Below are 16,347 nucleotides of genomic sequence, written 5' to 3'. Positions count from 1 at the left end.
CCAGGTCTCTTCTGTTTCCTGTACATGAGCACATACTCTGTGTCATGAGTCACACTTTGAGCTGATTGGAAGGAGGCATAAGTGACTCTGCTGTCATCAAACAGAATCCAGTCAAACAACCCTGAGTGCATCAGCACAGAGCACAGAACATAAGGGACTGACTGAACACATGCTCTGGGCTTCTGTGTGTGCACTGGAATGCCCCATTAAAGATGGAATGGAGACTTTGTCCAAACTCTTTTTCATCACATGTCTCTTGGCATCATATTCAAATCACAGCAGAGTCAGAATGAGGTATTCTTGCTCTGATATGATTTTTAAAGTCCTTTCTGCTCTTTGGAGGGAGCTACATCTTTTACAAGAGTAAGTATTACCTCCAAGAACTTCAGGTGCCAGGAAATAACTGATGAGATCGTGCTCAGAGGTGGCAGAGGCACAGAAGGCTAATGTCAAGTCTGTAAAGGGCTCTTCTTTCTCTGAGATGCTGTTACAGTGCATACAGAGGATCCTGGTGAGCAGCTTCCCACCAAAGCTCTTCTCTATTAAAGTTCTGTCATTGGCCTTTCTGTGGTCAGATTCCTGCAGGATCTTCTCCTTTTCATGCAGCTGGACTAGAAGAAACCTGAGTTTTGCCCTCTGAGTGTGTTCAAGAAAAGGAAACAGTAACTGAAGCTTTTTCATGAGCTTTTCTTAGCCACAGAGATTTAAAGACAAAACATGTCTCCTGAAATCAGTGGCCATAAAGAGGGTCTGCAGGATGCTGTTCATGTAGCAGGTAGTTCCAAGGTTCACCAGGCCCGTTTTGCCAGTTTTGCAAGTCAGAAAACTTCTGACCTGATCACATCTTCTCCAGGTTTTGGAAGATCCTTGATGGATTCAAGTATGTGAGTGTAAAGGTTTGGGAACTCAGAATAGCAGTGCATAATACAGTGCAACGATTTGTATTTTGAGCTCAGTTTTTATGATCAAACCATGAGATTTTAACCAACTAAGTGTGGCATGTGCAGTTCAAAGGACACAAGTAAGGGATTTTTTTGTAATGAGTTTTTCCCTTGTACATGGTGAAGGAGTTAAGGAGCTAAACTAGAGATAAACGACATTTGAGATGCTCCAGGCCACCGTCTGTCGCAAAAGACCTTTAGAGGAAATATTTTGAGGGAATGAACCATTTCATCACCAACTGAAACACCAAAGAGGCATGCAAGAGCACGGTCTTTCCTGTTGTGTTCACCTGGTTCCTCCTGGACTCTGCTGTGATGCTGCAAGACACACATGAGGGACACTTTTGGTTCTTCACAGGATCTGCTGACCCTCCCTGACCTGTCCTCCTGTCAAACTGATCCGAGACACACAGTAGAAATATTGCAGCCAAACTGCAGCAAAACTTGAATTTCACTCTGGATCAATAAAGTATCTCTCTCTCTCTGTCTCTCTCTGTCTCTCTCTGTCGATGGGGGAGTTGGATTTTTCTATAAAAACAGGATATTAAGTTCTGCGCAGAGGACATTCTATCTAACTGAAGTTCATAAAAGCTGGTCAATGCGCTTTTTGACTTAACAGGACATCCTGGGTTCAAGTCAGTGCCTTTCCGCAAGTGGGTCTCTTACGTAAACATTTCAAAACCAAGAAAACACTGAGAAAAACAGCTTGAGCACTCAATCTCGTGGTCTTCAGTCACACGCCTTATACGTTAGACCACACAGTCATGGGTGTCTTTTATTTCCTAACTTGTGAAGTAGCGGGATCATTTGTCAGAATGTTGTTCACAATACGCCAAGTGCCCAAATTTTACCTTTCTTTCATGGTTGGTTTAGAAAATGTAGGCGCTGTGGCTTAACTGGTCAAAGCACCTGTCTTATAAACAGGAGAACCTGGGTTCAAATCCCACCAGTGCCTTTTGACCTTCTATTATCATCTGTGAACATTCTAAAATTGGGATTGTACTGAGAGCCATCAAGGGAGTTCAATCTTCTGATCTCAAGTCAGACCACATATTGATGCCTAATCACGAGATGATTCCAATCGTCCCTCTTGTCTACTGAAGTCCATATAAGCTGGTCATTGTGCTTCTTGCCTCCACAGGACATCCTGGGTTCAAATCCCAGCAGTGCCTTTTCACATTCTGTTCTGTAAATATTCAAAAGCCAAGCATTATCAAGTAACCACAAACGGACTTGAACCCTCAGTCAGACGCCTTATCCATTAGGCCACGTGGTCATGTATGGAGTTTGTTTTCTAGATTGTGAAGGAGCAGGATAACTTATCTGACTTTTCTTTAGAAATGCCAAGTGCCCAGATTTTAGCTTCCTTTCATGGTCACATCTGAAAGTGTAGGCGCTGTGGCTTAGCTGGTCAAAGTGCCTGTCTCGTAAACAGGAGATTCTGGATTCAAATCCCAGCAGTGCCTTTCCACATTTGGGTCTCTTACGTAAACATTTCAGAACCAAGAATACACTGAAAAACCACGAAGCAGCTTGAGCACTCAATCCCATGGTCCGCAGTCAAGTGCCTTATAGGTTAGACCACACAGTCATGGCTGTCTTTTATTTCCTAACTTGTGAAGGAGCAGGATCATTTGTCTTAATGTCATTCACAAAACGCCAAGTGCCCAAATTTTACCTTTCTTTCATGGTTTAGAAAAATGTAGGCGCTGTGGCTTAGCTGGTTAAAGCACCTGTCTAGTAAACAGGAGATCCTGGGTTCAAATCCCAGCAGTGCCTTTACACCTTCTGTTGTTGTCTGTGAACATTCTAAAATTGAGGTTGTATTAAGGACCATCAAGGGATTCAAACGCTCAGTCTTCTGATCCCAAGTCTGACAGCATATTGATGCCTAATCTTGAAATGATTCAAATCTTCACTCTTGTGAACTGAAGTTCATAAAAGCTGGTCAATGTGCTTTTTGACTTAACAGGACATCCTGGGTTCAAGTCAGTGCCTTTCCGCAAGTGGGTCTCTTATGTAAACATTTCAAAACTAAGAATAACACTGAGAAAAGCAGCTTGAGCACTCAATCTCGTGGTCTTCAGTCACACGCCTTATACGTTAGACCACACAGTCATGGGTGTCTTTTATTTCCTAACTTGTGAAGTAGCAGGGATCATTTGTCTTAGAATGTTGTTCACAATAACGCCAAGTGCCCAAATTTTACCTTTCTTTCATGGTTAGTTAAAAAATGTAGGCGCTGTGGCTTAGCTGGTCAAAGCACCTGTCTTGTAAACAGGAGATCCTGGGTTCAAATCCCAGCAGTGCCTTTTGACCTTCTATTATCATCTGTGAACATTCTAAAATTGAGATTGTACTGAGAGCCATCAAGGGAGTTCAATCTTCTGATCTCAAGTCAGACCACATATTGATGCCTAATCACGAGATGATTCCAATCGTCCCTCCTGTCAACTGAAGTCCATATAAGCTGGTCATTGTGCTTCTTGCCTCCACAGGACATCCTGGGTTCAAATCCCAGCAGTGCCTTTTCACATTCTGTTCTGTAAATATTCAAAAGCCAAGCATTATCAAGTAACCACGAAGGGACTTGAACCCTCAATCTTCTGATCCGAAGTCAGACGCCTTATCCATTAGGCCACGTGGCCATGTTTGGAGTTTGTTTTGTAGATTGTGAAGGAGCAGGATAACTTATCTGACTGTTTTTTTAGATATGCCAAGTGCCCAGATTTTAGCTTCCTTTCATGGTCACATCTGAAAGTGTAGGCGCTGTGGCTTAGCTGGTCAAAGTGCCTGTCTCGTAAACAGGAGATCCTGGGTTCAAATCCCAGCAGTGCCTTTCCACATTCTGATATCTTCTTTAAATATTCTAAAAGCAAGCATGCACTGATAGCCACAAAAGGATTTGAACCCTTACTTTCCTTACCCAAAATCCATGTTATGTGGTCAAAACACCTGTCTACTTAAAAGGACATCCTGAGTTCAAATCCAAGCAGTGCCTTTTCACATTCTCTTTCTCTGTGGGTAACATCAAAACAATCAAACATAATCTGATTACCACAAAAGTGGGTCAAAGCCTGAATTCTTTTCACCTCAAGTCATATTCCATATGTATTAGACCACGTGGTCATTGAAGTGCTATAATGGTGTAATTTTTAATGTGCTGCATGATTTGAAAAACTGGACTGCGTTAACGTCGTAACCAATAACGGGTTTTCATCTGCGTGCATGTGCTTAAAATGCAAATGCAAGGCACTGTGGCTTAGCTGGTCAAAGCGCCTGTCTAGTAAACAGGAGATCCTGGGTTCAAGTCCCAGCAGTGCCTTTCCACCTTCTGTTCTTGTCTGTGAACATTCTAAAATTGAGGTTGTATTAATTACCATCAAGGGATTCAAACGCTCAGTCTTCTGATCCCAAGTCTGACAGCATATTGATGCCTAATCATGAAATGATTCACATCCTCACTCTTGTGAACTGAAGTTCATAAAAGCTGGTCAATGTGCTTTTTGACTTAACAGGACATCCTGGGTTCAAGTCAGTGCCTTTCCGCAAGTGGGTCTCTTATGTAAACATTTCAAAACTAAGAAAACACTGAGAAAAGCAGCTTGAGCACTCAATCGCATGGTCCGCAGTCAAGTGCATTATAGGTTAGACCACACAGTCATGGCTGTCTTTTATTTCCTAACTTGTGAAGGAGCAGGATCGTTTGTCTTAATGTCATTCACAAAACGCCAAGTGCCCAAATTTTACCCTTTCTTTCATGGTTAGTTTAAAAAATGTAGGCGCTGTGGCTTAGCTGGTCAAAGCACCTGTCTTGTAAACAGGAGATCCTGGGTTCAAATCCCAGCAGTGCCTTTTGACCTTCTATTATCATCTGTGAACATTCTAAAATTGAGATTGTACTGAGAGCCATCAAGCAATCTTCTGATCTCAAGTCAGACCACATATTGATGCCTAATCACAAGATGATTCCAATCGTCCCTCCTGTCAACTGAAGTCCATATAAGCTGGTCATTGTGCTTCTTGCCTCCACAGGACATCCTGGGTTCAAATCCCAGCAGTGCCTTTTCACATTCTGTTCTGTAAATATTCAAAAGCCAAGCATTATCAAGTAACCACGAAGGGACTTGAACCCTCAATCTTCTGATCCGAAGTCAGACGCCTTATCCATTAGGCCACGTGGCCATGGTTGGAGTTTGTTTTGTAGATTGTGAAGGAGCAGGATAACTTATCTGACTGTTTTTTTAGATATGCCAAGTGCCCAGATTTTAGCTTCCTTTCATGGTCACATCTGAAAGTGTAGGCGCTGTGGCTTAGCTGGTCAAAGTGCCTGTCTCGTAAACAGGAGATCCTGGGTTCAAATCCCAGCAGTGCCTTTCCACATTTGGGTCTCTTACGTAAACATTTCATTTTTATTGCAGACTTAGCAATATGATAATTGTGCCAACTGAATTTAAACAATTCTTGTTATGAGTGGTTGAATCTCCACAGACACAACCTGTAAATTGGCCTGGTAGCTCTGCGTATTTAGAAGTGTTAATGGAGACTGACAAGTCTAATGAACTAAAGTGGAACATTCTAGACAAAGCAGTGACATCTCCATGGAAACAAGCACATGGCTGACCCTCCAGTAGAAAAGTGACACAGTGCTCACTGAATATGAATGTGACTGTTTTGCATTTGTGTGCACAGCTCTGCTTCTGCTCTACGACATCACCAGCAAATCCTCCTTTGACAACATCCGAGTGAGTACACAGAACTCTTCATTCAGGACTGTCACGTCAAAATACTATTACTCAAGTAGAAGTACAAAATAGGACAGACACAAACATGAGACAAACTAAATCAGATCTGCATATCTGAAGGAGCTGCAAGAAACACAAATGTTCACATCGTTTCATATTGTCACATCAATATTTTGTCATTTTAGACTCACTCACAGATGCCAGAGTAACCAAAACTTTTACTCAAGAGTACTGTTACACTGTACTACGTGTTAGTCAAGTAGAACAAAAACTATGACTATAAATAAAGGTATTTGTGACAAGACTGTTTAAAATTCATTCACATTTTAAACATGTCCAAAAGAAAAGGACTGAAATCAGAACTGACAAACTAATGCAAGAATTTCAGAACATGTTTGTACAGATCTAAACTACAGGGTTAGTGGTTTTTATGAAGAATAACACAGGAGATTTTGGACTTTGTGGAGAAAATTATTATATTTTACAATTGTAGTCATTGTGATTTGCCAAATGTGTCCATCAAATTGTGATTGTGATTTGATTGAGATTCATTTTGCAGCCCTAGAAGACACATTACATCACAGAGCGTACGGAGTAAGAACTTTCAGAAATATTTGTGTGCAGTAGGATAGAACTCCATGCATATTTGGGAAATCCGTGCATATTTTGCTGTAGTTAGCTCTGGTTCAGTCCTGGTTCAGTCCTGGTTCAGTCCTGGTTCAGTCCTGGTTCAGTCCGTATGCAGCACAAAAGTCCAGCATCTCGATTGATGTTTCTTTGGCTCAATAAATAATGCCTGTGAAGTGATGATTTTAACTTCTTGGGGTTTTTTTAAAGACAATGCAGTAAAGTGTATTTACCTTGTTGACATGTTTCGGCTGCTGCATCTTCAGATCTGTCCCCGGTGTTGGTGGTGATGTGTCGTATATCAGCTGTTGTTACTTCCTGTAGGCGTGGTCAGCCTGATGGACCTGGCAGGTCGCTGAGACTGACCACGCCTCCCGTCGCCCGATGTTCTCTGGAGGAGGGTGTCCCAGGTGTGAGAAAGGAAGAACACTCTGTCATCACTGATCATCATTTCCACTGTTATTTGTGGAAATAATCACATTCTGGATTGGGACGGGGCTCGGGATCAGAAAACAACAAGTTCAAACGCTGGATCAGGGAGGACAGTGAAATCAGGAAACAAGGCATGGACACTTGGACAGCATTAACCATGATGACGCACATTCCTCCATTCTCACACCTGGGACACCCTCCTCCAGAGAACATCGGGCGACAGGAGGCGTGGTCAGTCTGAGAGACCTGCCAGGACCATCAGGCTGACCACGCCTACAGGAAGTAACAACAGCTGATATACGACACGTCACCACCAACACCGAGGACAGTTCTGAAGATGCAGCAGGAGCAGAAACATGTCAACAAGGTCAATACATTTTACTGTATTGTCTTTAAAAAGAACCTAAGAAGATTAAGTATTTTAGAAGACAATATGAACATCATTGCCTGTGAAGTGATGATGTATTTTTGACAGTCGAGTCGCGCCTGTGAATTCATATTTGTACTGAAGAAAGTGTAATTGTAATTTCTTTTTCGTGATTGTAATTCTTGATGTCGTAACTTTTCAGTTCATATTCTGATGGATAAAATACACACAGCACATTTTATATACGACTGGACTCATTCGAGAGTTTACAGATATTTATTTTATTCTCAACTACAGACAAATATGCACTGATTTCCCAAATATGCACACAAATATTTCTGAAAGCTTTCTTACTCCAGAAGAGAGCCCATTTTGCTTTATTACAAACTGGTTTTAGTTGTAGGATCTGACAACTCCAAGTGGGAAGCACCAAAAAAAGACTATAAACATGATTAACTTTGAACATGAATGACTTTGACATGCTCTGAACAATTTTTTTTTTCTGCTGTGTTCCAGGCCTGGCTCACAGAGATCCATGAGTACGCACAGAGTGATGTCGTCATCATGTTGCTAGGTAACAAGGTGAGAGTGGGAAGCAGGAAGTCCACACTAAAGCAGCAGCAGGAGTCAACTTTAAACAGCTCACAGCATCACCACATAAGCCCCCCACTGAGACCCCCACAGAGCCCCCACAGAGCCCCCCGAGCCCCCGCTGCCTGTGTTATACAACAATTAAATTCATTTCAGTTAAATTTAAAATTCAATTATCCTCTGCAGTGTTAAAGGTGCACCATGTTACTTTTTCTGTTACAGAGTTTGTCACCTGCTTGTCTCTGTGAAGATGTTATTGCTTTGTCTAGAATGTTCCACAGTATGGTATTAAAGTTGGGTTATCTCACCTGTTTAATGCCACACTGTGGAACATCCAGACAAAGTAATACATCTCCATGGCAGCTGTTTACATAGTGCACCACTGAATCTCCATCTATCTACTACCTGGTCCTGGTTTAGTCCCATTTCAGTCCTGGTTCAGTTCTGGTTTAGTCCTGGTTTAGTCCTAGTTTAATCCTGGTTTAATCCTAGTTTAGTCTTGTTTTTTTTTTCCTTGTTTAGTCCTGCCTTAGTCCCAATTTTGTCCTGTTTTAGTGCTGGTTTAGTCTTGTTTTTTCTTGGTTCAGTCCTGTTTTTTTTCCTGCTTTAGTCCTGGTTTTGTCCTAGTTTATTCTGTTTTGGTTTTTTTGTTTGTTTGTTTGTTTGTTTTTTTTTTTTGTTTTTTTCCTAGTTAGTCCTTGTTTAGTCCTAGTTTAGTCTTGGTTTTGTTCTGGTTTAGTCCTGGATCAGTCCTAATTTAGTCCTGGTTTAATCCTAGTTTAGTCTTGTTTTTTTTTCCTTGTTTAGTCCTGCCTTAGTCCCAATTTTGTCCTGGTTTAATCCTAGTTTAGTCCTGGTTTGTCCTGGTTTAGTCCTAGTTTAGTCTTGGTTTTTTCTTGGTTCAGTCCTGTTTTTTTCCTGCTTTAGTCCTGGTTTTGTCCTAGTTTATTCTTTTTTTTTTTTTTTTTTTTTTTAATGTTTTTTTTTCCTAGTTAGTCCTTGTTTAGTCTTGGTTTAGTCTTGGTTTAGTCTTGGTTTTGTCCTGGTTTTGTCCTAGTTTACCCCTGGTTTAGTCCTAGTTTAGCCTTGTTTTTTTTCCTGGTTCAGTCCTGCTTTAGTCCTGGTTTAGTCTTGTTTTTGACTTGGTTTAGTCCTGGTTTAGTCTTGGATTAGTCCTGCTTTAGTTCTGCATTAGTCTCAGTCCTGGTTTTGTTCACACTTGTGCAAAAATCTTTGAAATCCTCATCATTCCTAAACTTGCTGCAGTACTCACATATAACAGTAGAGGGCGCTGTTTATCTAGTAGCAGAAGTCTGTATGTGACAGTATGTGGGTTTCTTATATAGTTTTTTGTTTTTCTTTTTTGTCCTTGTCATTTTCAGGCGGACATGAACAGTGAGCGAGCCATCAGGAGAGAGGAGGGGGAGAGACTAGCCAGGGTAAGAATCTGTGTGCTCAAATGTTCTACTTAAATATCACCACATTATACTTTCTGATTCAGTAATATGTGTTGTGTGTATGCATGTGTGTGCACAGGAATACTCTGTACCTTTCATGGAGACCAGTGCCAAGACCGGAGTCAACGTAGAACTGGCTTTTACTGCAGTGGCCAAGTAAGTACGACTTATATATGACAAAGTTAACTGAACTGTGTGTGTCCTGCACTTTTACTGTTTTAAAAAGTTACTACAGTTACAGCTTAACCTGGGATGTCAGAGCCTTAAGCTGCAGACAGAAGACACACATACATATATTTATACTACCAGTCAAAAGTTTGAATACACCCTCTTATTTTTGTTTACTACTTTCTATATTTTATATACGCAAACACATCAAATATGAGAAGCAAGATATATGGAATTATCTGAGCTGCAGAGGCTGCACTAGCACTGACTCATGACTGGTGTGGGGGTTTAGGTAGTGGCCATTCAGGGCCTACTTTTGTGTCTATGCATAAAGGGAGCAAAAATAAACTAAAAAGAAATATTATAACTCATATCTGTTCCTCACAGTCGCAGTTTCTTTGTACTGGAGAAAAAGATGTAAAGGTGTTTGATTTGAATGGTTGGATGTTCTACACGTTCTTATTATAAATTGTAACTTTCAACATTTAAAATGACCCAAGAAAGAGGAGCTGGTGCGGGACACTGCAAATGTTAATGTACTGTAGATTTAAATAAACAAACATGCACCAAAGGTCAAATCCTGCACCTAAGGCAGTCCTGACCGAGCCAGGCTGGCACCACCTAGTGCCTCCGCTCAAGTTCATTTCTCTCCAGCTCAGCTCAGGAATCAGAATACACTAGACCAGGGTGTCCAAACTTTTTTCGTCAAGGGCCACATTTCTAAACACAGATGAAGCAGAGGGCCGATCGAGGACCGTAGACTGGTGCTCAAGGGAATAATTGAAATATGTGCCTGTTTATCATGTTAGAATGAGCATCAGTCTTTATTCATGCTAAAATCAAACTACACACGAAATATAAATATTTGCTTTATCAAGGTAGATTTTCAAAAACTTGCAGCAAAAAATTACTTTTAATTGATGCAAGGTCATTTGGGCCAATTTACCTGGAAGCCTGAGGGCCAAGAAAAATGTGTCAGGGCGCATTTGGCCCCGGGCCATAGTTTGGACATGCCTGCACTAGACGATTTGTAAGAACCCCGGAAGTGCAAGTTCGGGCACCAGCCAATCAGCGAAGAGTCATATATTCAGTGCTGTCAACGATTCCTGAGATCGAGGATTTAAAGCCGGAACAAAGACAATGTTTGGTGAATTTCATCAAGGGGAAAGACGTTATTGTCCTTCTTCCTACAGGATTTAGGAAAAGCTTAATATACCAGTTATCCCCATTCAGTGTCAGGGAGTAACAGATTACATGTACCGAAGTTACGTAATCAGAGTACAAATTATGAGTAACTGTATTCGGTTACAGTTACTGTTTCTGTGAGTGGTAATTGGATTACAGTTACTTGGTTTAAATAAATGGATTACATGGCGGTATTTTCCTGTTTTCACATTTCGGGGTATTCCCTTTCTTTTTTTTTCTTTTTTTTGGTAATTCCACTCATTGCCGGACACTAAACCAGGCCTAAACCCAGGTCCAAACCAGGACTAAAGCAGGACTAAAACCAAGTCCAAACCAGGTCTAAACCAAGTCTAAACCAAGTCTAAACCAGGTCTAAACCAGGTCTAAACCCAGGTCCAAACCATTTCTAAACCAGGTCTAAAACCAGGTCTAAACCAGGACTAAACCAGGTCTAAACCAGGACTAAACCAGGACTAAAACCAGGTGCAAACTAGGTCTAAACCAGGACTAAACCATGCTGCATGGACCGTGTCTCCTTCTCTTCTATCAATAATATTTTTAATATGGTTAAGTAAAGACTGGGCTGTTTTATTGTCTTTTAGCAGACTTATGTGAAGATTTCCTCGTCTTTGCTTCTCTACAGCAAACCAAGTAATCCAAAGTATTCAGATTACATTACTCACTTTAAGTAATGTAATGGATTACGTTACAAACTACATTTTGGGGTATGTAATCTGTACTCTGTAGGGGAATACATTTTAAAAGTAACCTTCCCAACTCTGTCCCCGTTAGCGGCGCATTACATACGTCACGACCAAATAGCAGCGAGTGGTTAAATGATTATAAGTACCTGCCTACCGTCAAGCGAACAAAATCTAAGGCTGCGAGGTTACATGGTTTGTACGAAGTGAAACAAAGTAAAACTGGTTGATGAATCAGGCTAGTCGTGACCAGGTGAGAGGACACATTTCTCTGTGGGGACAATAGAGACTCAACCTAACCTATCCTTTGAGCTTAGTTATATAAACAGTAAATCTTTCTTCATAGAGTGATACAGATTTCTGCTTTCCATCTGAAATAACATCCACACAGTGAGTGCGTATACATGCACATCAATAACCCGGTTATTAGTCATATCCCGGTTCTGTCAGTATTGGGGTTACTGCGTATACATGTGCACTGAGAAACCGGGACACTCATATCTGCGTGTACATGATCAAATGGAATATATAGTTTCTTAACATAATCTTGCAAATGTGCAAGCGCAAAAATTAACGTAAATTAATTTCATAAACCAGGAAAAATACAAACCGTGAGCTCCTTTAGCATAAGAAGCTAAGGAGCTACGAGATCTCCCACAATCCACTGTGCAGATTCTTCATTAAAATCGTCTGCATAAATACTGCATAAAAACTCAACTTTACAACATATAAACCATAACCACTATAGAGCCACATCAGCCCGTTTGATCAGATAATTCAGCTTTGATCACATTTGTTTACATTTTACAGAAACGAAACTTAAGACCACATCGCTAATTAGCATAAACTGTTAGCGGTGATAAAAACGGCTGCTCTTTGTGCCGCTGATGTGATCAGCTTCTTTTTGACTAAATGATACGACTCAGTGGATTATGTGTGTTCTTTTTGTGACAGAAGAGGTGCTGATGATGGTGAGTCTGTTCTGTGCGTGTACAGTAAAGGAGATAGTTCATGTTTTAGCTTTTCAGCGATCACACGAGTGCAGATTGTACATGTGCAGGTTTAGTGCAGCTCTTAATTTTACAGTCAGTTTACTCGTGTGGTCACTTTATTTATGTTGGCCAATTTATTTATGTTGTTACTGTTGTGGTGAAAAGACTGGAAAGTGTCTTTTGGACGCATGCGCACTCAACTTTATGTTGCAGTAACTGGGATACTGCGTTTACATGCCACAATATCCCAGTTACTATCGGAATAAACCAGCTACAGTAACCCGGTTTCTAATAACCGGGATACTGCCATAAGCGAGATACTGAAACCGGGTTACTGCGTATACATGCACCATGAAGAAACCGGGATACTCAAAAAACCCGATCATAACCGGGTTATTGATGTGCATGTATACACACTCATTGTACAATGAACACCCCCTAAAGATTCTGTGCTGTTTTTAGAGAACTGAAGAGCCGGTCCATCCAGCACCCCAGTGAGCCCAAGTTCAAGATCCACGAGTACATCGAAGCCCAGAAGGAGAAGTCAGGCTGCTGCGGACTCTTCTGAACGCCGGCCCTTTGAGAGGTCGATTTACCGCACTCTAAGTGAAGGAACCGACCCACAGACTGAGAACCGTCATCTACAAGCCCAACACGGAACCAGACCAGGCTACTTACTCAAACGAACGAACGAAATAGGCCTTTTCTGGGAGCCATGGGAGAAGTTTGAAGTTCGGTTCCTGTTTGGTATTTTGTTTTATCTATTCAGTTCAGTAACTCCTTGATCTTGGGGGACGACTGTGCTCTCCTTTATTAAGAGTCTTACCAAGCTGCTGTTTGTTAAAGGGCCCATATTACACGATTTTCTGATCCATGTTCTAATGTTGCTCCTCATCACAAACAGACCTGGAGTTGTGATTTGTTTCATTCACACATGTTTAACACACGAACCCTGCACATTTACACTGAGTTCTTCTCTCATTTTCATTTGGTCTTCTGATAATTTATGTTATTAGGTTCTTTTTTCAGACCAAGAGTGTCAACAAACTCTACGTTGTAAGAACATTATTCGACAAAACCATCATTATAACAGATGAACAAGACAAACAGGAGGAAGACAGACACATCCACAACACTCGGAAGCAACGCCAGTACACAAAACAGGTCAGAGTGAAAGACCCGTAACCAGAAAAACAGAAATAAAATTGAAAATAAGAAGCATGGTGACATTACCATACATAAGGGGCATAACAGAAAAACTGCAGAAAAAACACAACATGAACACACAAGTGAAACTGTACAGAAAACTCAGGCAAATACTCGTCCACCCAAAAGAGAAAATCAAACCAGAGCATAAATATAATGTCATATACAAAACACCTGCAATAAAACAGACATCGGAGAAACAGGTAGGGGGTTCAGTCTATGGCAGGCATGTCCAAACTATGGTCTGTGGGCCAAATGCGGCACTCAGACAAATTTTTCTTGGCCCTCAGGCTTCCAGGTGAATTGGCCCAAATTGCCTTGCATCAATGAAAAATTAACTTTTTACTGCAAGCTTTTTGAAAACCTACCTTGATAAAGTGAATATTGAATATTTAGTGTGTGGTTTTAATGATCTTAGCATGAATAAAGACTGATGGCTCATTCTAACGTGTTAAACATGCACAGATTTCAGTTATTCACTGTACTGAGCTCCAGTTTATGACCCTCGATCGACCCTCTGCTTGGTCTGTGTTTAGATATGTGGCCCTTGATGAAAAAAGTTTGGACACCCCTGGTCTATGACAAAAGGAACATAAGACAGAGTGCGAGAAGGAAACAGCGAAGACGAAACACAAGCAACAAAACACAAAGCAGAACAAGAACAACTCAAATCAGCCGTTTCTGAACACTGTAAAAGAGAGAAGCACATTCTGGACTGAGACGGAGCGAACATCACTAGAACAGAGGACTCAAACATTGTCGCTGGATTAAAGGTTGTATGGAGGATTTTTTTTTTGTTTTGTTTCAAATTGTCAGTGAAAGTTCAAAATAGAATTATAAAGATGCAGCAGCTTTGTAATTATGACGACCAAAAAAAAGAAAAAGAATGAAAATCCATCAACTGTGGGCATGGTGGGGACAAATAAACATCAGCCAATAGATAACAAGGCTACGTCTTTATCTATTGGCTGTCAGGTTGTCAATCAAACTCCTTTTGACTGACTTGCCGGCGCTCTGGGATTACGTGGTTTACATTCGCCTCTCACGCACTGACGCCGTTTACTCAACCGACACAGCGGTTCTTAGCGTCTTTTTGGAACTGTAGCCTCCTCTCAGTTTGCACAAAGTTTGTTGTAATGGCAGAAAGTCTGTTTTTGATGTCACTGAAAGAAGAAGGGAAGGGCAAAAGGAGCGAAACACAACACTTGAAAAAGGACAAACAGTCGCTGCATTTCTCTTTCCTGGAAAATCTTCTATACAACCTTTAAAGACGCAATCTAAATACAGAAACGTGCCCACGGGACGATAAACCGGGACGAGGGGCTTTTTTATTCTCACACACCTGGGATACTGTTTTGATGAAGCAGAACTGCAGGTAAACTGTTTAAATCAGCTGAGTGACGTCACAGCAACATCACGAAACTCTGAGGAGGACCGCAAGAGCAGAACAAACTGTCAGGGATGAAAACAAACTTTTGGTCTGATAAAAGAACCTAATAACATAAAGAGAAAACACTGTTCCACTTTGAGGTGTCATGTGGTAACACAGAAAGTGCTCCAGTGTGTTTTTAAACTCCGTACATCTTCACTAGAACCATTTGGATTATTTTAAATATTGTTAATCTTGACTGAACTAAAAGTAAAAAGAGCTGACAAGTTTATTTGTACATCACAATTCGTACACAAAGTAATTCAAAGTGCTTTATAGAATAAGAAATACATTAAAATCAATAAAAACAAATCAAAACATAAATAATCATGAAGATTAAAATTTAATTAAAAAGAGAGACATAAATTAAAGAGAAGAGTGAATGAAAACCTTTCAGTTATATGCACAGTCAAACAGAACCGTTTTGAGCCTGGATTTAAACAGAGTCAAAGTTGAGTCTGTGTCACATGTTCAGACTGTTCCAGGTTTTAGCTGCATGAACCTGAAACGCTCTTGTTTAGTCGTGACTCTGGGCACCAGCAGGAGGCTGGTCCCTGAGCTCCTCAGAGTGTGAGATGGTTCATATGACACTAACATGTCACAGATGGACTTTGGTGCTCGACCATGGAGACACTTGTTCAGTGCAGAGACCTGAGCACAGGACCTATGTACTCATACTTCCTAGTTCGAGTCATGACCCGAGCTGCAGCATTCTGGATGTTCTGGATGTTCTGCAACGTCTCACAGCTCGTTTGGAGAGACCAGTGAGCAGAACATTACAGTATCTAACCTACTGGAGACAAACGCATGGATAAGTTTCTCCAACTCTGATTTAGACAGTAAACCTTTGATTTTTGCGATGTTTTTTAGATGGTAAAAGGCTGCAGATGTTATTGATTTGATGTGGTTTTTAAAGTTCAAGTCTGAGTCCATTATTACCCCGAGATTTCTTGCCTGATTTGAAGGTTTTAGAGAGAGAGACTGGAGGTGACTGCTGACACTGTCCCTTTGTTTCTGTGGACCAAACACTATGACTTCAGTCTTGTCAGAGTTTAGCTGGAGAAAGTTGTTTTGCGTCCACACACTGATCTGTTGGATGCAGTGACAAAGTGAGTCCACTGGTCCAGAGTCTCCTGCTGCAAAATTGTGGTAGGACACATTATTGCTGCTTATTAACTGGCCTGTAGGGGGCAGCATGTAGAGATTGAACAAAAGAGGGCCCAGGATTGACCCCTGGGGCACCCCACAGGTCAGGGTCATGTGATCTGAGACACAGTTTCCAATTTCAACAAAATACTTCCTGTCTTCTAGATAGGACTTGAACCTGATGAATTAACTAAAACTACCGCTTCATGACACGACGTAAACAACCTAATACTTCAGTACTATTCAAACATGTGTGAAGGAAACAAAACACAACTCCAGGTCTGTTTTTGAGGAGATAATGATATTCTAACATGGCTTAAAGTACATTTCGGGTAATATAGAGGCTTTGCACCGTCACGT

General features: G+C 41.0%; 1 protein-coding gene and 10 non-coding genes across 12 annotated transcripts in view; 9 read left to right on the top strand and 2 right to left on the bottom strand.

Moving 5' to 3' along the window:
• The window catches only part of LOC110167909 (ras-related protein Rab-37-like), a 34,134-nt gene extending 17,787 nt beyond the window's left edge, over positions 1–16,347 (top strand). The window contains exons 5-10 of one of the 2 annotated variants that reach the window (XR_008631738.1): positions 5,634–5,686; positions 7,629–7,694; positions 9,086–9,142; positions 9,240–9,316; positions 12,669–13,370; positions 13,949–16,347. Coding sequence is in view for 1 of the 2 variants with exons in the window: in XM_020933305.2 (XP_020788964.1) it covers positions 5,634–5,686; positions 7,629–7,694; positions 9,086–9,142; positions 9,240–9,316; positions 12,669–12,774 (359 nt within the window). In the remaining variant the exon portion in view is untranslated. Of the gene's footprint in view, positions 1–5,633; positions 5,687–7,628; positions 7,695–9,085; positions 9,143–9,239; positions 9,317–12,668; positions 13,869–13,948 lie in introns of those variants that run through there. The other variant, XM_020933305.2, reaches the window with a different exon arrangement.
• trnai-uau (transfer RNA isoleucine (anticodon UAU)) lies at positions 1,823–1,896 on the top strand. Its single transcript has one exon. It is a non-coding gene; the product is annotated as a tRNA-Ile (tRNA).
• Positions 2,334–2,407, top strand: trnat-cgu (transfer RNA threonine (anticodon CGU)). The gene has a single exon. It is a non-coding gene; the product is annotated as a tRNA-Thr (tRNA).
• trnat-agu (transfer RNA threonine (anticodon AGU)) lies at positions 2,647–2,720 on the top strand. Its single transcript has one exon. It is a non-coding gene; the product is annotated as a tRNA-Thr (tRNA).
• On the top strand, positions 3,180–3,253 carry trnat-ugu (transfer RNA threonine (anticodon UGU)). Its single transcript has one exon. It is a non-coding gene; the product is annotated as a tRNA-Thr (tRNA).
• Positions 3,517–3,589, bottom strand: trnar-ucg (transfer RNA arginine (anticodon UCG)). Its single transcript has one exon. It is a non-coding gene; the product is annotated as a tRNA-Arg (tRNA).
• On the top strand, positions 3,707–3,780 carry trnat-cgu (transfer RNA threonine (anticodon CGU)). Its single transcript has one exon. It is a non-coding gene; the product is annotated as a tRNA-Thr (tRNA).
• Positions 4,193–4,266, top strand: trnat-agu (transfer RNA threonine (anticodon AGU)). Its single transcript has one exon. It is a non-coding gene; the product is annotated as a tRNA-Thr (tRNA).
• On the top strand, positions 4,723–4,796 carry trnat-ugu (transfer RNA threonine (anticodon UGU)). Its single transcript has one exon. It is a non-coding gene; the product is annotated as a tRNA-Thr (tRNA).
• On the bottom strand, positions 5,054–5,126 carry trnar-ucg (transfer RNA arginine (anticodon UCG)). Its single transcript has one exon. It is a non-coding gene; the product is annotated as a tRNA-Arg (tRNA).
• trnat-cgu (transfer RNA threonine (anticodon CGU)) lies at positions 5,244–5,317 on the top strand. Its single transcript has one exon. It is a non-coding gene; the product is annotated as a tRNA-Thr (tRNA).

Source organism: Boleophthalmus pectinirostris, unplaced genomic scaffold, assembly GCF_026225935.1.
Source record: "Boleophthalmus pectinirostris isolate CB_2022bp ecotype Guang Dong unplaced genomic scaffold, ASM2622593v1 HiC_scaffold_14, whole genome shotgun sequence".
In the NCBI taxonomy this organism is placed as follows: Eukaryota; Metazoa; Chordata; class Actinopteri; order Gobiiformes; family Gobiidae; genus Boleophthalmus; species Boleophthalmus pectinirostris.
Note: the sequence above shows the minus strand (reverse complement) of the source record. Positions and strands in the feature narration are given on the sequence as shown.